A 22,146-nucleotide genomic window follows, 5' to 3' on the forward strand; every position below is an offset into this window, starting at 1 on the left:
GGTACATCCACATGTAGTGTTTTGTCATGTTGTTACATGCGGAACACAAATAGGTACTGGGTTTTTTTGTGGCTATAAGCGCAATCTGACTTGTCCGGGCTGTGCTCTGCCTTCCGCCTTAGTCTAGCTGAGATACAATCTCGCCCGCCCCCCTTCAACCCTTAAAAGGACAAGCGGTAGAAAATGGATGGGTAGATCAAATGCAATCCAAACAACAGAACCTACTTTTAAGACGCTAAAGGTGTGAGTTGGGAGCAGCTGCAGTGTTGTGATGGTGCGTCTGTAATGAGCCACACACAAGAAAAGGCATATTGCAAGAAGTTTTTTCATATAGGAGATATATGATACCAATACATTTCCTATATGAATAAAAAGAGCACCATTAGAAAAAACATGCTAGCAGACATTAGTTAAATTCAAGTATTTTTTAATCAGCCCTTTTAGTCATATAGCAAATATAATATTATAAAATTATATTGCTGAATACACAATACGTCAAGTATTTTTTATTTATGACAGTCCAACTTTGTCAGACTGAATATTACGTCTCTTAATTTTCTTTCCAGCGTGATCACCTCTTTTCTAAGATCCATTTGTGTCAGTTTGCACAAAACATTTCCGACGTGCTTAATAGACGCAAAACAGCACACGCAGAACAGTTTCAGTCTTGATAAATGGAGTTACGAGTTTGCAATGATTATATTAGCATCTTATCCTCCCAGTATTGTGGGTGTTCTCATAATTACCTAATTTCTGCCTATACATAAAGGCAGACATGCAAAATGGATTGATCTATTTATTTTGCTCATTTAAGAGACACATTGACTCTGTGTGCAAGCTTAATAGATGAAATGTTGTGTGCGTTATCAAATTTGCACGTTTTATTTTTGTTTTATTTATTTGGTATTTTGTTTTTATTGACGTCCAGCATCAGACATTCTCAACCCTTGCAGCATTTTTGCATACATAATACATTTATTGTCTGCCCTATATGTCAAAATATATTTGTTTTGTTTTGTAGCCAAACAATGCCACCAAAATTTGCACGTTTTAATACAAGCAAACCTGTAGTATGGCAGCTTTGCGCATTACAAACCGGAATCTAGCAAACAGAGCTAGCTTTAACAATATTGGCACCGTGCTGTCTAACTGGTATACGTGAAAGTGATGTTTATTTGCAAACTGACTATCCATCCATCCATCCATCTTCTTCCACTTATCCGAGGTCGGGTAGCGGGGGCAGCAGCCTAAGCAGGGAAGCCCAGACTTCCCTCTCCCCAGCCACTTCGTCTAGCTCTTCCCGGGGATCCCGAGGCGTTCCCAGGCTAGCCGGGAGACATAGTCTTCCCAACGTGTCCAGGGTCTTCCCCGTGGCCTCCTACCGGTTGGACGTGCCCTAAACACCTCCCTAGGGAGGCGTTCGGGTGGCATCCTGACCAGATGCCGAACCACCTCATCTGGCTTCTCTCGATGTGGAGGAGCAGCGGCTTTACTTTGAGTTCCTCCCGGATGACAGAGCTTCTCACCCTATCATTTCGGCAGCTTGTACCCGTGATGATTTTATCCTTTCGGTCATGACCCAAAGCTCATGACCATAGATGAGGATGGAAACATAGACCGACCGGTAAATTGAGAGCTTTGCCTTCCGGCTCAGCTCCTTCTTCACCCCAACGGATCGGTACAACGTCCGCATTACTGAAGACGCCGCACCGATCTGCCTGTTGATCTCACGATCCACTCTTCCCTCACTCGTGAACAAGACTCCTAGGTACTTGAACTCCTCCACTCCAAACTAACGTATTTGAATTGAATTGAATTGCAAGCGCAGTTGCATTGTTTTATGATTCAGGCAGACTAAAACATCTTTCCTTGTCCAGTCATACAACTTGATGGGGTACTGTCAGTAATTTTGGATGTGGAGAAAAAAAAAAAAAAACTCCACCGGAATGAATACCTTATAAACCTTCAACATGTTCTTTGAGAAATGGAGACAGGTTTACTAACAAGACAAGGACCGATGCTTATTGGGAGTAATCATCATAAGGCAAGGTAAGTTCTTCAATCAAAACACTTAATAGGAATCGTATTATAATTAGTCGACAACCCCTGACTGCTCTGCATTTCGAGCGGTATCATTAGCAATTGATCAGTGAAGAGTGCAACACAGCTGCCTGAGGAATTAAACATGCACCGTCAAAATGTTCTTTCAAAACTTGAAACGTGATTACTTTCTTCCTGTCAAATTTCTTAAACGAGAGGGGAGGGGATCTACTGTCGTGTCACAGTGGAACCTCCCAAATACAAACTGTCACATCTTGAAACCTTTATTATCGATACAGGCAATGTTTAAAGGCCTACTGAAACCCACTACTACCCACCACGCAGTCTGATAGTTTATATATCAATGATGAAATGTTAACATTGCAACACATGCCAATACGGCCTTTTTAGTTTACTAAATTACAATTTTAAATTTCCCGGGAGTTTCGTCTTGGAAACGTTGTGTAATGATGACGTGTACGCAAGACGTCTCGGGTTTTTAGGAAGTATGAGCACTGCGCGCACAATCAGCTAAAAGTCGTCTGCTTTAACGGCATAATTACACAGTATTTTGGACAACTGTGTTGCTGAATCTTTTGCAATTTGTTCAATTAATATTGGAGAAGTCACAGTAGAAAGAGGGAGTTGGGAAGCTTTAGCCTTTAGCCACACAAACACACGGTGATTCCTTGTTTAAAATTCCCGGAGGTGAAAATTTACTATGGATCAGAGCGCGGTCAAGCCAACATGGATCCCTACCGAATGTCAACCAGCAGGTTTCGGTGAGAAAATTGTGGTTAAAAAGTCGCCACTTACCGGATATCAGCTGAGCTTGTGCCGTCCGTACAGCTGCCGTCGACTCCCCTGAGACACTGCGTGTCAAGACACCCGTGGACACACACCTCTGACTATCAGGAACTGTTAAACTCACTAAAACACTAGCAACAAAATAGAAAGATAAGGGATTTCCCAGAATTATCCTAGTAAATGTGTCTAAAAAAGTCCGGAATCCGACCCAATGCAATCGCGTTTTTTTTTCTTTTTCTAGTCCGTCACTATCAAAATCCTCAAACACAAATCTTTCATCCTCGCTCAAATTAATGGGGAAATTGTCGTTTTCTCGGTTTGAATGGCACTTTTTGTTGGAGGCTCCCATTAAAAACAATGTAAATATGTGAGGAGCCATCAACATGTGACGTCATCATCTGCGACTTCCGGTAGAGGCAGGGCTTTTCTCTTAGCACCGAAAGTTGCGGACTTTATCGTGGATGTTCTCTACTAAATCCTTTCAGCAAAAATATGGCAATATCGCGAAATGATCAAGTATGACACAGAACGGACCTGCTATCCCCGTTTAAATAGGAAAATTTCATTTTAGTAGGCCTTTAAAGTACATGTAAACACGTGTCTAAACACACTCTTTAAAACTTTATATCTTGCAAGAAAATGTATGTGGCAACTAAATTAGGCACAAAATGAATTCTGCATGCTTGACTGTGAAATATTTCCAAGAAAATATGGACACAATAAGAGTGCCAGAAAATTGTATTCATACACAAATTTTGATTCTTATTTATTAAGATTTTGGATTTTGCTTAACCTCCGTTACTTATTCAGTCAGCTCAGCATAGCTGTCATGAGCTATGTGTAGGTTTAGCCTTTTTTAATTATGTTATGTCAGTGTGAATCCAAAGAAAGCAATGGAAAAGTGATGAGTGGTTAGAAACATTTAGGAAGTATCTACGTTGTCGGTAATGACCTTCCCCCCTTTCCACTGAACACCAATATGAATAAGGTGAAAAGGATTGTATTTTACATACCTAATCCATATAGCGATCCAGCTGTAACAGTTAAGGACGTTTTTGATTTCACACTGAGTGCACCACAGGGCTAGTGACAGTGTGTCCGGGTGTCAGCAGGGCGACTGCAAATAACCCCTTGGCCCCTTTGTTATGTTTGTATGATGTTCAGTACTGAATAGTGCTCTATATTTTGTTTAAGTGTATGAACCTAAACAAAAATATGGATTTATTCAGTCTACATGTGCTTTGTGGATTTGGAGAAGGCATTCGACCGTGTCCCTCGGGAATTCCTGTGGGGAGTGCTCAGAGAGTATGGGGTATCGGACTGTCTTATTGTGGCGGTTCGCTCCCTGTACGATCAGTGTCAAAGCTTGGTCCGCATTGCCGCCAGTAAGTCGAACACATTTCCAGGGAGGGTTGGACTCCGCCAAGGCTGTCCTGTCACCGATTCTGTTCATAACTTTTATGGACAGAATTTCTAGGCACAGTCAAGGCGTTGCGGGGTTCCGGTTTGGTGGCCGCGGGATTAAATCTCTGCTTTTTGCAGATGATGTGGTCCTGATGACTTCATCTGGCCGGGATCTTCAGCTCTCACTGGAACGGTTCGCAGCCGAGTGTGAAGCGACCGGAATGAGAATCAGCACCTCCAAGTCCGAGTCCATGGTTCTCGCCCGGAGAAGGGTGCAGTGCCATCTCCGGGTTGGGAAGGAGACCCTGCCACCAGTGGAGGAGTTCAAGTACCTAGGAGTCTTGTTCACGAGTGAGGGAAGAGTGGATCGTGAGATCGACAGGCGGGTCAGTGCGGCGTCTTCAGTAATGCTGACGTTGTATCGATCTGTTGTGGTGAAGAAGGAGCTGAGCCGGAAGGAGAAGCTCTCAATTTACCGGTCGGTCTATGTTCCCATCCTCACCTATGGTCATGAGCTTTGGGTCATGACTGAAAGGATAAAATCACGGGTAAAAGCGGCCAAAATGAGTTTCCTCCGCCGCATGGCGGGGCTCTCCCTTAGAGATAGGGTGAGAAGCTCTGTCATCCGGGAGGAACTCAAAGTAAGGCCGCTGCTCCTCCACATCGAGACAAGCCAGATGAGGTGGTTCGGGCATCTGGTCAGGATGCCACCCGAAAGCCTCCCTAGGGAGGTGTTTAGGGCACGTCCAACTGGTAGGAGGCCACGGGGAAGACCCAGGACACGTTGGGAAGACTATGTCTCCCGGCTGACCTGGGAACGCCTAGGGATTCCCCGGGAAGAGCTAGACGAAGTGGCTGGGGAGAGGGAAGTCTGGGCTTTCCTTCTTAGGCTGCTGCCCCCACGACCCGACCTCGGATAAGCGGAAGAAGATGGATGGATGGATTTATTCATGTTTACATTGTGTCTTATGGAGACATTTTCGTCAATATACAAACATTCCCATTTAAGAATCCTGTTCAATAACCAATTCCACTGTTTAACACAAATTATTATCTTCTTAAAATTATGTTTTTTTTTTTTTTTTTTAATAAAATTAAAAAAAATATTAATTCAGATTTTTCAATGACATTCTATGGGTTATACTTAGCACTGTTGCTCATACCGTTCGGTTGGTGCAGATGGGAGTAAAAGCATTGGTCCCACATGTAAACAGCCTGTTCCCATTCACCAGCAGCACCCTAATGTAGTTCTGGCACTCCTCCTGTAGAAAAAAAGAAGAAAAAAAAACGCAGTTAACACGCTGAATGCTGCACCATAATCTACCTATTGACAAGCAGCTTCATTGGGTACTTGGACTAAATGACACTTTGTGCGGATAAACTCCTGCAACAGTGGGATGGTTACTCTGAAACGTGGCAGAGCTTGACACAAGTGCCAGCAAAATCGAATAATACTCAGGTCAACAGGAAGCACAGTTGAGGCAGGACCTGAGTCAGGCAGATAACCGATCAGATGCAGTGAAGGTAGACGAGCACCACTCAGGATTAGTTTAGAGAATAGCCTTGACTGGTCCGATAGAGAAATGAAAAAGTAGCTTGGTATACTTCCTTTAATAATGTTTCTCCGCAGCTTGCTGCTCCCTACATGATTCAATTCACTTTGCGCTCAACTATGGTTAAGTACACACTCTACCACTCTATTCTGGACTCACTCTTCCGCTCAGACTTTGGTGTGGGCTCGCAGCAAAACCACTTAGCGAGAGCCTCGCGAAAAATAAAGCAGGGCTGACGGAGTGATTGATTTATTGAATGATTGATTGCCGTTGTGAATCTTGCCTGTCAGGCTCTCGGTGAAGTTTTGCTGGAGATCTCCATCAACAAGCTCACGACAAATGGAACAGCGTTTGTGTCAAGAGTGTGCCAATAGTTTTTAGCCCCCAGACAGGGCAATAAACTATTGTAAGAAATTCAAACAGTAAAAAGCCCACAGTCAAAACAGCGATCAAACCACATCGTCCATCAGACTTCATTCCTTACAATCAAGACGGAAATTAACTTGTAAAATCAGTCATTTCCCAGCAGGAAGTACAACACATACATTTTGTATACATCCCCTGGATAACAAGTGATTAGCAGTCTCCATACACAGTGTGGAGCCACTCCACTAAGCTAGTAATGATCACTTCCATTATGGCAAGTATTAGTGGCTTACGTATCGGCATGGCGCAGTTGGAGAGTGGCTGTGCGCAACCCGAGGGTCCCTGGTTCAATCCCCATCTAGTACCAATCTCGTCATGTTCGTTGTGTCCTGGGCAAGACACTTCACTCTTGCTCCTGATGGGTGCTGGTTAGCGCCTTGCATGGCAGCTCCCTCCATCAGTGTATGAATGTGTGTGTAAATGGGTAAATGTGGAAATAGTGTCAAAGCGCTTTGAGTACCTTGAAGGTAGAAAAGCGCTATAAAAGTATTTATCATTTATCAAGTAGCATTATCATTTGAGGACAAAGTTAAACATGTTATACAGGCATGCTAAAAAATAGGCTAACCTCTAAACCAGGGGTCACCAACCTTTTTGAAACCAAGAGCTACTTCTTGGGTACTGATTAATGCGAAGGGCTACCAGTTTGATACACACTTTAAAAAATTGCCAGAAATAGCCAATTTGCTCAATTTACCTGTAATTATATATATATCCATCCATCCATCCATTTTCTACCGCTTATTACCTTTGGGGGTGGCGGGGGGCGCTGGCGCTTATCTCAGCTACAATCGGGCGGAAGGCGGGGTACACCCTGGACAAGTCGCCACCTCATCGCAGGGCCAACACAGATAGACAGACAACTTTCACAATCACTCACATTCACACACTAGAGCCAATTTAGTGTTGCCAATCAACCTATCCCCAATCAATCAATCAACCTATATATATATATATATATAAAAACATATATATATATATATATACACATATATATATATATATATATATATATGTATATATATATATATATATATATATGTATATATATATATATATATATATACATTATATATATATATAATGTATATATATATATATATATATATATATATATATATATATATATATATATATATATATAGAAGGGTATTTCTGTCTGTCATTTTGCCGTACATTTTTTTTCCATTTACGGAAGGTTTTTTGTAGAGAATAAATGATGAAAAAAAACCCTAAATTGAACGGTTTAAAAAGGAGAAAACAGGAAAAATAGGAACATTTAATTTTGAAACATAGTTTATCTTCAATTCCGACTCTTCAAAATTCAACCGAAAAAAGGAAGAGAAAAACTAGCTAATTCAAATCTTTCGGAAAAAATTAAAAAAAAATAATTAATGAAACATCATTTGTAATTTTTCCTGATTAAGGTGAATTTTAGAATTTTGATGACATGTTTTAAATAGGTTAAAATACAATCTGTACTTTGTTAGAATATATAACAAATTGGACCAAGCTATATTTCTAACAAAGACAAATTATTATTTCTTCTAGATTTTCCTGAACAAATCTTTTTTTTAAATAAATTCAAAAGACTTTGAAATAAGATTTAAATTTGATTCTAAAAATGTTCTATATTAGCCAGAATCATTTTTTGAATTTTAATCATAAGTTTCAAAAATATTTCACAAATATTCTTCCTCGAAAAAACAGAAGCTAAAATGAAGAATTAAATTACAATAAAAAAATAAATTTACTTGAACATTGATTTAAATTGTCAAGAAAGAAGAGGAAGGCATTTAAAAGGTAAAAATGTATGTGTTTAAAAATCCAAAAATAATTTTTAAGGTAGTATTTTTTCTCTAAAATTGTCTCTCTGAAAGTTTTAAGACGCAAAGAAAAAAAATAAATGAATTTATTCAAACAAGTCAGTGTTTCCCACAGGTCAGGCATCTATTTGTGGTGGTGTGGTTGGGGGGCTGGGGATGGAGGGGGTTAGTGGCAGCGGCGGCGGCGGCGGCAGCGATGACCAAGAAGAACGTGGAGTTGGAATATAATTACAACACTTTATGTACATATTTATATACATATTTATATAATATTTACATATTTATATAATATGTAACTACAAACTCCATTCACAGACAGAGTCCCATTGCTTTTATGAGCTGTCGAGCGAGTCAAAAGCCGAAAAACAAACAACAACAAAAAATATATATTTTTTTAATTATTATTATTATTATTTTGTGGCAGCCGTCATTCTTTCGGGGCGGGCCGCCACAAATAAATGAATGTGTGGGAAACCCTGCAAGTGAAGACCAAGGTTTTAAAATATTTTCTTAGATGTTCAAATTCAATTTGAGTTTTGTCTTTCTTAGAGTTAAAAAAGTCGAGCAAAGCGAGACCAGCTTGCCAGTAAATAAATACAATTTAAAAAATAGAGCCAGCTCACTGGTAAGTGCTGCTATTTGAGCTATTTTTAGAACAGGCCAGCGGGTACCTCATCTGGTCCTTACGGGCTACCTGGTGCAGGGGGGCACCGCGTTGGTGACCCCTGCTCTAAACTATGTTGAAAAAACACCAAAAAGTTAACTTAGTAAACTTTAAGAGGTCTAACAGAAAGTCAGCAGCTACAGTATTAACAGAAAACTAAATAAGAGTTTACTGAGAGGTGGATATAACAACAACTGTTGGTGTGTCAACATTGCCAGTCAGTACACGACATGGAAGAGGAAGGCAGTATGATCCTTTATTGGTGGTGTCGATACCAAAATAAATAATATATGATCAATACAAAAGTGATTAGGTCAACATTTTTTTTTTTTAACAATTTTGTATGTTATGTTTACAAATTCAGGGAATAGTTCAATTAAGACAGGAAGATGTTGAGGGCAAAAACCAAATAAGTTAATTGAGTAGTAGATTGCAGTATGTTCTTTTGTTTGGTTATTGTGTACTACTGACTGTGTTTTGACAAAACAATGGTAAGTAATAAAATATATAATGAATAACTGGTTTTAATAGTGTGTTGATACTGTTAAACTGTCAATAGCACTAACAATATATTGAACAATTGACAATTAATTCATGTGACAGATATCGGTATTGGTATCCAACGATCTCACTCAGGGATGATCAGTAATTAGAACCGGCAGCAAAAAACCTCCATCACAGAGTACAGTACAGTGGATCCCTGCTTTTTCAGTTGTGAACCCACCAGAGAATGGTTTAAAAAAATGTTGGTTTAATAGGTTTACTCTTTATTACAAAACCGGTAAAATTGACACGTAAAAACAGAATACAATGATTTGCAAATCCTTTTCAACTTATATTCAATTGTTTAGACTGCAAAGACAAGCTACTTTTAACCTTGGAACTGAAAAGCTTTGTTATCTTTTGCAAATATTAGCTCATTTGGAATTTGACGCTTGCAACATATTTAAAAAAAGCTGGCACAAGTGGCAAAAAATTGAGAAAGTTGAGGAATGCTCAACATACACTTATTTTGAACATCCCACAGGTGAACGGGCTAATTAGGAACAGGTGGGTGCCATGATTGGGTATATAATAAAAAGATGGACTGATGCAGAGTGGAAAAGTGTTCTGTGGTCTAATGAGTCCACATTTCAAATTGTTTTTGGAAAATGTGGAAGTCGTGTCCTCCGGACCAAAGAGGAAAATAACCATCCGGACTGTTTCAGGCGCAAAGTTGAAAAGCCAGCATGTGTGATGGTATGGGGGTGTATTAGTGTCCAACACATGGGTAACTTACACATCTGTGAAGGCACCATTAGTGCTGAAAGGTACATACAGGTTTTGGAGCAACATGCCTCCGTCTAAGCAACGTTTTCATGGACACCCCTGCCTATTTCAGCAAGACAATACCAAGCCAACAGCGTGGCTTCATAGTAAAAGAGTGCGGGTACTAGACTGGCCTGCCTGTAGTCCAGACCTGTCTCCCATTGAAAATGTCTGGTGCATTATGAAGCGTAAAATACCACAACTGACTGTTAAACAACTTAAGCTGTACATCAAGCAAGAATGGGAAATAATTCCACCTAAAAAGCTTGAAAAATTGGTCTCCTCAGTTCCCAAACGTTTGCTGAATGTTGTTAAAAGGAAAGGCCATGTAACACAGTGGTAAAAATGCGCCTGTGCCAACTTTTTTTGCGATGTGTTGCTGCCATTAAATTCTAAGTTAATGATTATTTGCAAAAAAATATATATATATATATATCTATATATATGTTTCTCAGTTCAAACATTACATATCTTGACTTTGCATTCTATTCAATTGAATATATGTTTTAAAACAATTGCAAATGATTGTATTATGTTTTTATTTACAAATTACTTAATGTACCAACTTCACTGCTTTGGGGTTTTGTACTTTATTCAACATGTTAATTACTCACCACTAATGAAAAATAATATAAAAGGATTGATGAACATAAGGTTTTATTAAACTCTTGAAGTTCCACTTTCGCCTGTGTTTTCGTAGACTGCTGAAAAATAGATGTACATCTCGCTGTACGAAGCAACATCAGTAAATTATAAATACATGTGAAAAAATTGTGGGCTGTTACATGTAAAATACAACATTATACTTATATCGTTACATACATGTTGTATGATGTGTGCTTTCTATGGAAAAGGCTGCTTTTTTTCTGAGAATGTAATAATACAAAAGAAAACTGCAAATTTATATGGTCAAAAATACTGAATCCGGAATTTGCTGCGATCCACTTTATAGTTTATAACAATAAACTAACAGCACCAATGGGAGAAGCTATCACTGACAGAACAGAGCCCCACCTTGCTGTGACGAGGCACATGACACATTGTGCAACATTTTGTATCCATGAAGGGGTCGTATTTTTCAACAATATGGGATTTTTTTTTCATTATTAATTCTACAGAGGGTGGAATTATACTACAAATATGACAAATATATATCTGGCAACACTGTCATACCCCAAAGTTTGACCCTTTAGGTTGCACTAACTTGAAATTAAATCTTAAAACCTCAACATTTATTACACACTCATAAGGTAACCAGCAAGCCCAGGATTGTTTAAAAACATGGCCTAAGCGAAACAATATTATAAAAAAAAAAAGTCCCCCCATGTTCAGGATTGTCTTATTAACGGATGTTTAAGGTTGTACGTTCATTCTTGGAGCTAGTTTTGTCTATGGATCTGTGTGTGCAACACCAATAAATAAAAATAAATAAATAATTAATGGCATATTTAAATGCTTCCCCAGCTTCATTGCTCTGTTTATGGAAACACCCTGACTAATATCCACATCTGTATCATAATACGATACAGAAAAACAAAACAGAAGCAGCAATAATGACCTGTCATCTCAATTTACTTCTTTTTCTTGCAGTTTCTATAAATCAAAACATACGAGAAGATCGCATTACAGGAAAGAAAATCACTTTTAGATTTACTCTTATCTTTATAATAGCTTAACGCTTGGTTTATATGTATAATAAACACTCGAAAGGCTTTTCAGTGACACAGGAAGGAAGCTCTTTAATGCTATTCTTAGTGTAAATCACCGTTTATTCTCACAGAGGAAAGGAAAACAATCTGACTCTCAAGGACTGAGGTAGGTTTGGTCTGTAATTCAGGGGACAGAAATGTCAGTGAACCAGAGTTTATTTCAAGTTAAACACAGGTTTACACAAGCTCACAAGCATCAAAGCTGCTTAAATCACCTTACATCTAAGTTTTTTTTTAAACCAGCTGTTTGGTAGATTTCAGTCAGACTGTGCGACTCCTGACCTTTTACTTTAGCTTACTCCGAGATCCATGAAATGTAGAGATTCTCCCTCTAAGATAGACAGTCTACTTATATTGTGTCAGCTCCTCAAAATATTTGACGCGGTTTATTATATTGGAAAACGCACCAAAAAGACTGTATGATGTCACAAAGATGCCTCAATGGTGTCGTCATATAAACTACTTTGATTTCTTTTCATCTCAGTTTGCATGTTTACCAACTTATTCACATCACATTGTGATAGTATCAAAGACAAACAGAGTGGGATTTACTTGCGAAGATGGTTGAACGCATTCATCACTTTTTGACCTATGCCACTGCCAGGTCTGCATGGGTAATTTCCAGCTCCCCGTCAAGGAGAATAATCCTTTACTGGATGGAGGTCTATTTGGGATGAGCAACGAACAGAAATATTCCAAATCAGACACCAATACCTCCGTTCCCTTGACCCGAAACAAGCCACAAAACCAACGTGTGATTTGTAACCGAGGATTCATTTATCATGTCAGAGTTCCGCGTGAGGATCCACAGGAAAATGCGATACATTTTACAGCTTCTGAGTATGAGAGGCTTCTGGCAAGAGTCAGGGGTCCGAGTTTCTTGGAGAAGGAGAAGGAGGCTTTTAGAAAGGCTTCTCAGAAAAGGAGAGATGATACTAAAGCTGCGGAAGAAAGGAGGCGTCAGATCATTGAGAGGGACCTTTTCGCTTTTAAGGTGGAGACACAGACTGACATGCAGTCCAAAAAGCAAGGTTTTGAGCGGTATCGACACCTGCGCTGCAAAGCTCAAATGGAGAAGGACAATCAGATCCTAAGAATGGATATCCGTATTCAGAAGTGTAAGATCCAAGCAGAGCTTGACACCCAGCTTCAATGGAAAAAACAATGCGAGGCTGTCGAGTACGCCAAAGAGAAGGCTGAGTTTGAGCGGGAGCTTAATCATCACCAAGAGATGCTCATCAAGCACGAGGAGAAGGAGATAAAGCGCAAGGTGGAGGCACGCCGCCATCTGGATGTTCTATCGGGACAGATAAGGGAACGGGAGCAAATTGCGATTGCCAACCGTCGGGAGAGGATCGCCATAGCTCAGAGCCTTAACGAGGATGATCTGATGAAAATAAAATGCCTCGATGAGCTCAAGGAGGAGAGACTGACTGAGCTCAAATCTAGCGGGATCCCGGATAAATACTGCAATTATGTGAGGAGAATAACCACACAAGAGGAAGCCAAGCGCTTGCAGTTTCAGTACCTCGCACAGTGATCTCCCAGTAATGACAAAAGTTGTGTTCGGAGTAACCATACAATCATCTGCAGGCTGCACCAGAGAGCAAACCTCCACTCCAGTTTGTCAACAATCTTATAGTGGCAGTTTCATCGAGACACTGCGTTACAAGAAAACCAAAGAACCCAACAATCTGGATTCAGTTGATGTTTAACATCATTAAGAGTCAATATTGTTGCAACAATTGTTCTGTTTTGATGTCATGAAGGCAAAAAGAAGTGCACTTGTCGACTCCAACCAGTAGAGGCGCTGTTCAACCTACACGAGTCTGTGTTCGGACATCAGCTGTGTGAAGATGAGTTCCAGTCACGCTATCACGGTATATCAACTAAATACAACAGTGCCATCTAAATAGGAATTCAGAACATCCTTAGGTTGTCCCTCCTCAGAAATACTTGATCTTTAATTGACTTAGGACATTTTGCCTACTGCTAATAACTTGTATAACTCATGCTGTGTAGTCTACTTACAGTAATAGCAAATGCCTACCTGTGGACCTGATTTGCCAGTAATGGAGTAGCAAGCTGAAAGATTCATAAGATCCACTTACATGTGTTTTTTTGTTTTAAGTGCCTAACCCACTGGATTAGTTTGTGGTACTAAAACTGTCAGCAAACCAGCCCGATGGTTTCTTTTTCATCTTTGGCATACTTCTTATTACTCACTGACAATTGTTTAATTTTAATATATATCCATACCATTGTGGCCTGATTTACTAATATCCAAATACCAAATGCTAAACTGTGTGTGTAATCCATTAAATAGCATGTACTACTAGTGGGCGTGATGTGTACGATTTATTACCATTGCACATGCTAACCATAACTGGTGCAGGCCGCCTTTTAAATGAAGTGTTGCATGTACTTCACAGCTTTCACCATTGATACACTGGTTCATTTACTGCACATTTATGATATCATGCTCATACCTTGGGGCGTTTTGCTATGTTTTCACACAAGCAGCAGATATGTACCACATTCAATGTGCATTTTAGAAGCAGTTCAGTGCATCCACAATAAAATTAAATTTTTTGTGTTGCAGATGCACTCATCGGAGTGAGGCTGCACTTACTGTGCTCAAAACCCCACAAATAGCATACTTTAAGAAGTTTTTTCATATTGTAGATGTATTAATATATTTTTTTAATCAGCCCCTTAACTCACTAAGCATGCGGTTTTTGCATGTGATTATATAATTATAAAATGAAGTTGCTGAATAGGGGCTGTTATACTTTGTCTGACAGACCATGCAATTTATGTTGACACACACGCACACGTATAGGACGACAAATTCTCCTGATCCTGTCAATTTGCAAGTAATTTTCAGGCATGCTAATTAAACGCAAACAGTTTCTCGCTAAACGGTGATGAGTGGTGATAAATCACACTGAGCATGTGCATAATATATTTGCGTTTTCTCCCAGTATTGTGGCCGCTTTGCTAATCAGACAGACACAATGGATTCTGCTCACTTAACAGACGCAACACGTTTAGGAAATCAGCTTTGTGTGTTCTATACATGCATATCTTTGGTATACCAGGCCATTTGTGTATTTATTAGATTACAAATACTGTGCGACAGTGGTTGCAGAAAATCAACGGCTGTTATGTCAAAACTTGATGAAAACCCTTAGAGAACCACAATTAAGGGCAGCATGGTATAGGCTCCAGCACCCTCCACAACTTGGAGGGACAAGCGGTAGAAAATGGATTGATGTATGAAATTGTCTGTCCATGTCTAAAATATACATACCTGCTTTTTGCATCCACATATACAGTAGCAACTATGTTCCCAGTCTTTACTCAGAACTATCATGCAAATGTACAGTATGTCCACAAAAACGTTAGCTCATATATTAGTGCAGTCAAACCCTGACTATCTTAATCGTATTAACCACATGGAATCATTTTTGGGGATTTAATTCCCAATTCCAACCCTTGATGCTGAGTGGGAGTTGAGGGGAGCAGTGAGCAGCCACTTATTATATATACACCTCTAACATCATGCTCATGTTAACAAAAACCTGTTTTATAAACAAACCATATATGTGGATCTGTGACTTATTTTCTGTTATTAATGTGCTACTTTTAAGATGTAAAACTTCCTTCCTCCAGTGCATACATACAACTTATCACCATCTACTGCTTAGTCATGTCATTTTCTATACATATATCCAATGGAAAGCTCAGAGTCTTTTATTTTAATATATTTGGGACTTATTGGTTCTGCAGATACTACTGCCAGCCTCTACCGCATCAACTGCACTTTTATGTACAAAATGTGTACCCAGAGAGGTTTCAGGGATTTTGAGTCATTGTAGATAGGTTAATTGCGTTAAAAATTAAAAAAATCAGATTGTGAATGAGGGATCAAAGCCTTATTTTAAACCCAACACGTGTAGGAAACAATGTTAAGAAGATCAATGTTTTTCGTCAGCCTATGCGGCCCTTCTTTTAATCACTCGATACTGTGTTGTTTTGATATTAACCAAACCAATGGAAACAATTTCCACATTTTGACTTCTTCGTGGCAAAACTGAGTTTAAAAAGGCAGGATTGTATAAGGGATATGAAAATAATAGGAATGTTCCAATTTTGGCTTAAGATCCGGTTTCGAGATATTTAAAATGTTTAATAGCAAGTAACTAAAGTAAACACAAGATCATGTTTATAAAGACTAACTTATTAAAATGTATTATTTAATTTGTTAGCAATGTTGCAAATCATATGGTGTGTTATTCAATGCTAATATAATTTTACAATGAAAATAAAGTGTGTAGTGTACTTACATAACAAAGGCAAAAAACTAATATTGGCTCCCATTTAAAACATTTGGGTTTTCCCCTCAAAGCATTCCTGGATCCAGAGACGTACTCCCTGAGTTGGTAAACTATAACAAGAACGTCCCAAAAAACATTTGAAACAATACAAGTAATAGGTATATGACAAGACTTTCAAATGCGAAATATCTCAAAGCAGTTTGATGCCATTTTAAAGACTTTGGAGAAAAAAATTTTCTAACAGTACTTGAACCATTGTGACATGCCAAATATTAAGGAACTACGAATTTTTGAAGTTAAATAATCAGTCACTTTTTTGTCTTGAATCCACCATTAGAACAAATATGTGACCTATATTTTATGAAATGAACTTCAAAACAACAAAGCTCCCACATTATTTCAATGAATTAAATACAAAAAACAAATGGATTAGTCAGTAACTCACAGAAAATCCATACATCAATCCATTTTCTGCTTGAGTCTATCACAGTTACATTCGGGTGGAAGATGGGGGTAATGGAAAAGAACAACTTAATTAATCAATTAAGTTAGTTAGCGGCAAGAGCATACTTATAGTAGGCATACCGATCTGAATACAAACTGGATGGTTTAAAACCATCATAAGACGTGATTTAGAGTGAATAATTGTGCATTGGTATGGTACAAGCTGACCATAGTTGAGTTTTTCTAGATGAAATGTTGCACAATTTTCTTGGGCGTTTCATGGTGGCAGCCTGGACAGACATTTTTAGCTAGCACAAAAAACATGTTTCAATGCTCAGAGGTTGACTTTATATTTCAGGATTATAAGGAGGATATATATATATATATATATATATATATATATATATATATATATATATGTCCATATATATATATATATATATATATATATATATATATATATATATATATATATATATATATATATATATATATATATATATATATATATATATATATATATATTCACAAACTATTTTAAACTATAAGTAAAGAGTTGCAAACTTACCTTTGGGTATAATTTTAATGATCCTGAGATGTAACATTTTGCGTGTTGAGTTCTTTGCACTTCCCAAAATCAGACCATAAATTTCAAAGTCAAGGCTCTTCTGTGAAGTGGGAACTGTGGAATCAACTTCTGTGCTTTCCTTTATATACTAATACTACACGAGGTATCAACGGTCAATATGTGGAGCGATCATCTCTACTTTATATAGTGACTTTACTGATTAGCTTATTTTTTTGTCCTGCTCGGTGCGTGGTTGTATCATCCTGAGCCAATCCTTTTCTCTCGTCCTCCAGTAATAATAACAGTTGGAAGAAAGTTTAAATTCCGCCATGGTGGTGAGATTAGTGTCTTCGAAGCGGCTCCGTACTGTAGCTAGAGGATGTGTTCTATGGAGGCTGCTCTCAAACTCGAGCCGGAGTTCTGGCAAGACATTCACCCTCCTGGTATTCTTGCAGCTCCTGCACGTGTGTAACAAGACATCTGGTAATGAGCATGCCTCCCTTTCCAAAGAACCTTTGACAAGGGTACGAGAGTACAATCTTTAGCCATGTGTCCCAGATCCATCCATCGGACTTGTCTCTAGTCTGCAGGATATGGTACATTTTCCACCTTGTTAGACCCAACAGATCAGCTGGTGGTGATATATTGTGACACCGTCTGTCAGTAACAAAGCCCAAGATATGACTTCATCGCGATGTCGAGGGTGTGCTCAGATTATGATGTCACCGATCATCTCTAATTTAAAGTCAAATAATATTTACAAGCTGGTCTTTGCGTTGACGTCTCATGTCTGCGAATAACCAGGGATAAGACTGGGATTGGTTTGTCATTGCAAAGCTAATTTTGGGGAAATAATAATTGGGTGAGCTGGAGCCTATCCCAGCTCTGAAGTGACTGCTAGTCCGTCACAGAGTACTGTAACATTTTTGATTGGACTTGAACGTGAACAACAGAATCATGAGCGTAATGTCTTCATCTTTTATGGCGGACATGGCCACTCAGAATGACAGAGGTTTCTTTGTGATGGACGCCAATCCCAGGGTTCCTCTGATCCGAAAGCACCCCAAAAAGAAAATTGTAATCTGCAACCAAGGCTTTATTTATAACATCAGAGTGCCGCGTGATGAGCTAAACGTACAAACCATCAGTCTTACACCCTCCGAGCACGAGCGGATCCTCGCGAACCCAATTGAAAGAGATTTTGAGGTCTTTAAAAAAACAGCTAGAAAAAAGAAGGAAGACATAAAGGCCGCAGAGGAGCGAAAGCGTCAGATCATTGAGAAGAACCTTTTTCCTGTCAGGCTGGAGGAGGACAATGAGCAACAGGCTCGGAGGAAGGCCCGTGACCGCTATCAACGCATAAAAGAAAAAGCCATGATGGAGAACGACTGTCAAAACAAAAATCTGGACAGGTGGATACTAAACAGTAGGATCCAAACGGAGCGCGACAAGCAGCTACTCTGGAAAAAGCATTGCGAGTCGGTGGAGGACACCAGAGAGAAGGCCGGGTTCGATCGGGTGCTCAAGTGTACCCAGGGGGCGCTGCTCAAACAGGACGAGCGCGAGAAGCAGCGCTTGGTGGATGCTCACCACCATTTAGAAGGCATCAAGGAGCAGGTGCGGGAACGCGAGCAGGCAATTCTAGCCAGGCGGCTGGAGAAACAAAACGAGCTCAGCAACGAGCAGGACAGGATCGAGGAGAAATGTCAGATGCTGACTGAGTTCAAGGAGGAGAGGCTAAAAGAACTCAAAGCTTGTGGGATCCCGGCGAAATACTGCAGGTTTGTGAGGAGGAAAACCAAAGACGAAGCGAACCCTAGTCAATACCAATATCGTGCATATGACACGTCTGAGCAATTGCCACGATGGACAACACGCGGCGTTAAAGCAAACACAACACAGGAAGAGCCACAAAGTCTAAATCCTTTCCCACTATTACCACCAATCACCACAAAGGACACACCTGAAGAAGACACAAACTGAAAGCCCTTTATTTTTTCACATCTTTCTTTCACCATTCTTCTTCCCGACCAAAGACAAGCGACACAGTTTGATGGAAAAGTAGATAAAATACGATTATGTAAAAGTATGAGCTGTGTTGATTGCACAGGGTTAAAATGTACAGAATGTGTGCTCTGCAAGTAGGGATGATACTCGAAACCGGTTTTCCCGGTTGTTCGATAAAAAAAGAACCGAGTCCTCGGACTCGAACACCTTTTTGATAACCGGTACCCGTTATCGAGACCACTATAGTAAAGAAAAAGAGTTGGTTCTGTATTCGAATCCGTCCCGACCAGAAATGCTCCGTGAGACATCACAAGAAACGACGTCACGTAGCTCAGTCATTAGGCGCAGATCGCGAAAGCAGGAAAACAATGGGCGGGAAAAAGCGCTCCAAGGTGTAATAAAGTTCAAAACAAAAGACATAATCCAATGAATAACTTTACTAAGAGATTTGAGCAGGGTACAAACACATGACCAACACTTTTAAGCAACGCACCTCCTTTACGCAGCTGTCGAAACGTTCTTAAAGCAACCGCAGCACATACATATATATATATATATATATATATATATATACAACATCTCCCCCTTTTTTAACTTGTGTTTTTCTTTCTTTGTAAACAAAGCAAAATCACAGTATATGTGTTGTCAGTCTAATTATAAATAATGCAGACGAGGCGTGTTGGCTGAGTTCTTGACATTTACTGCCGGGTGACGACATGCAACAACACTTTTCGGGGCTACCGCGCATGCTCGTCACTCCTGTTGCATGCTGGGTAGTGTGGTTGTTATATTCCCTAGCTCATAAAGAAATAATGTTAACTCAATAAAGTGTATTTCTTTTTTTAGCTTTAACTTTTCATATTTTAGCATTGTAACCACATTTGCAAACAACTTTTCTCTTCATAGAATTTTTTTTCAATAAAAAAATAAAGTGCAAAAATGTCAAAGCATCATAACAGTTATGTCAAATAGTAGCAGAAGTGCACTTTTAGGAGAGCTGTATTATTTTCAGTTTTGTGCCCAAAGGACTGATTTTATTTAACACTATATTATTATTTATACACCTATAGTGATCACAGAGACGGGTTGTTTTTGTGTTACTGTATATTTTTGTGTTTCTGAAAAATCCCACTTAATATACTTTGGGTAACAACAGTCAATATTTTATTTTATTTTATTTTATTTTATTTTTTTAGGGGGGTAACAGTCAATATTTGTTAGATTTTATTTTGTTCTTATATAATAAAAGTGAGCTTTTGTTAAACCAAATATTGTTTTTTTTTCATGTACAACGACCTATCTGGACTCGATAAAGAGAATCGATAAGGAATCGTTTCGATAAGAGGATTCGATAATAGGCTCGAACTCGATCATTTCTCATCAAATATCATCCCTATCTGCAAGTGTGCAATTGTAACACTTAATTAAGCAAAACGATTACCAGCCACAAAATGAGGTACCCCTGCACAGCCCAACGCCCAATTTACAAGTTGTATTAACAATGATTTATTTTCAAAGATAATGATGCTCAATTTGGATTGATTTAAACAGTATTTAACTACACTGCAACATGCAGAGGTGTACCTATAATCAGATATTACCTCTGACACCAGCATATATAACAAGTAAATACAATACGAAATATTAATACTAAATAAAAAATAATACAAATACATTTGTAGTATTCGAATTTGGTAAAACCCAAAGTACACTATAAATATGAACACCTGCCAACTACACATACAAATAAGGATATGCTGTTAATATGATGAATGTGGAAGTTTCCTACCAACCAAGGTGTTTATTTCTGGGTTAGTCAGCGGTCAATTTTACAACAACAGGACTTGAAGTCATGCTTTGCATATACTTCAAAATACACAACATTCAAATTTGATCTCATTTGAGTGCAATGTTAAAGGGGAACTCTCCATTTTCATTTTATTTACAATCTATCTTTTCATCCATCCATTCATCCATCTTCTTCCGCTTATCCGAAGTTGGTTCTCGGGGGCAGCAGCCTAAGCAGGGAAGCCCAGACTTCCCTCTCCCCAGCCACCTCGTCTAGCTCTCACCGGGGGATCCCGAGCCGTTCCCAGGCCAGCCGGGAGACATAGTCTTCCCAACGTGTCCTGGGTCCTCCCCGTGGCCTCCTACCGGCTGGACGTGCCCTAAACACCTCCCTAGGGAGGCGTTCGGTTGGCATGCTGACCAGATGCCTGAACCATCTCTTTTTATGCTTCAAAATCATAAATAAATGCTAGCATGAGGTGGCTAACAATGCAGATAATGGGGATTGGATCTGTTTCGCTTATAAAGCCCTCTAGAAAACCCCAATGTTTTATAAACATGCTATGGGTATATATATAACATAACAGGCACATTCCCAATAGCATTTACTATTTATGTATTTTGGTCATTTTAAGCATGGCTGCAACTTTTATATTAGGTTGCAGTGATTTACAAAGCACTTCGCAACATTTATTTCCTTTCAACAACAAAGACTGGGAAAAAAAGATCCAGAACCTCCTATTTCTGAGCCTGAACATAAAGAGCATGCAATACATGTTTTAAACACTGTGCTAAGCAGATCCAGCTTTAGTGAAATACTAAGCATCATGTAGAAATATTGCTCAGTGATAAACAAAGTCAAACTACGAACATAATAAAACTTACTGTACAATGTCTGCTCTCACTGGGATGCCAACTGGATATTTACATCTTTCAGCACAAGACTTGTTTTCCCCGTTTAGAAAATGAATCATCATAATTCTCACTCCTTAGATAAACAAACAAAAAAAGTGGGAGCAAACGGGCATCTTGTCGCGTTTTCCTAGTGATGTCTTCGGTTCTAAGTTGAATTTCATAGATGACCAACTTGGTTCATTGCCACAACCTTCTAATATAAAGGTGCGAGGTATGATTTAAAGGCAAGTAAAAACTTTTACCGACTCAAAGGTGATGCAGCATCTTAGCTGAATTTCCCCCAGGTATCAATAAAGTACTTTATTCTATTCTAGTATGCCGTGTTCTACACATTCCTTGTTCTTAGC

At 39.1% G+C, this 22,146-nt stretch overlaps 2 protein-coding genes across 5 annotated transcripts in view; one reads left to right on the plus strand and one right to left on the minus strand.

The window, feature by feature from the left end:
- Positions 1–22,146, minus strand: part of sema5a (sema domain, seven thrombospondin repeats (type 1 and type 1-like), transmembrane domain (TM) and short cytoplasmic domain, (semaphorin) 5A) — a 428,747-nt gene that overhangs the window by 182,446 nt on the left and 224,155 nt on the right. For all 4 annotated transcript variants that reach the window (XR_009809834.1, XR_009809833.1, XR_009809835.1 and 1 more), the window contains exon 6: positions 5,415–5,513. Coding sequence is in view for 1 of the 4 variants with exons in the window: in XM_061922050.1 (XP_061778034.1) it covers positions 5,415–5,513 (99 nt within the window). In the remaining 3 variants the exon portion in view is untranslated. The remainder of the gene's footprint in view (positions 1–5,414; positions 5,514–22,146) is intronic.
- On the plus strand, positions 12,411–13,277 carry LOC133569890 (cilia- and flagella-associated protein 45-like). The gene has a single exon (XM_061922480.1). It carries the CDS (start codon positions 12,411–12,413, stop codon positions 13,275–13,277), a length of 867 nt encoding a protein of 288 aa, XP_061778464.1.

The sequence above is a fragment of the Nerophis ophidion genome, linkage group LG15 (assembly GCF_033978795.1).
Source record: "Nerophis ophidion isolate RoL-2023_Sa linkage group LG15, RoL_Noph_v1.0, whole genome shotgun sequence".
NCBI classification, from domain to species: domain Eukaryota; kingdom Metazoa; phylum Chordata; class Actinopteri; order Syngnathiformes; family Syngnathidae; genus Nerophis; species Nerophis ophidion.

Excerpts from the sequence above, each read along its gene's own strand:
- LOC133569890 (XM_061922480.1), top strand. The coding sequence starts at position 12,411 with ATGAGCAACGAACAGAAATATTCCAAATCAGACACCAATACCTCCGTT.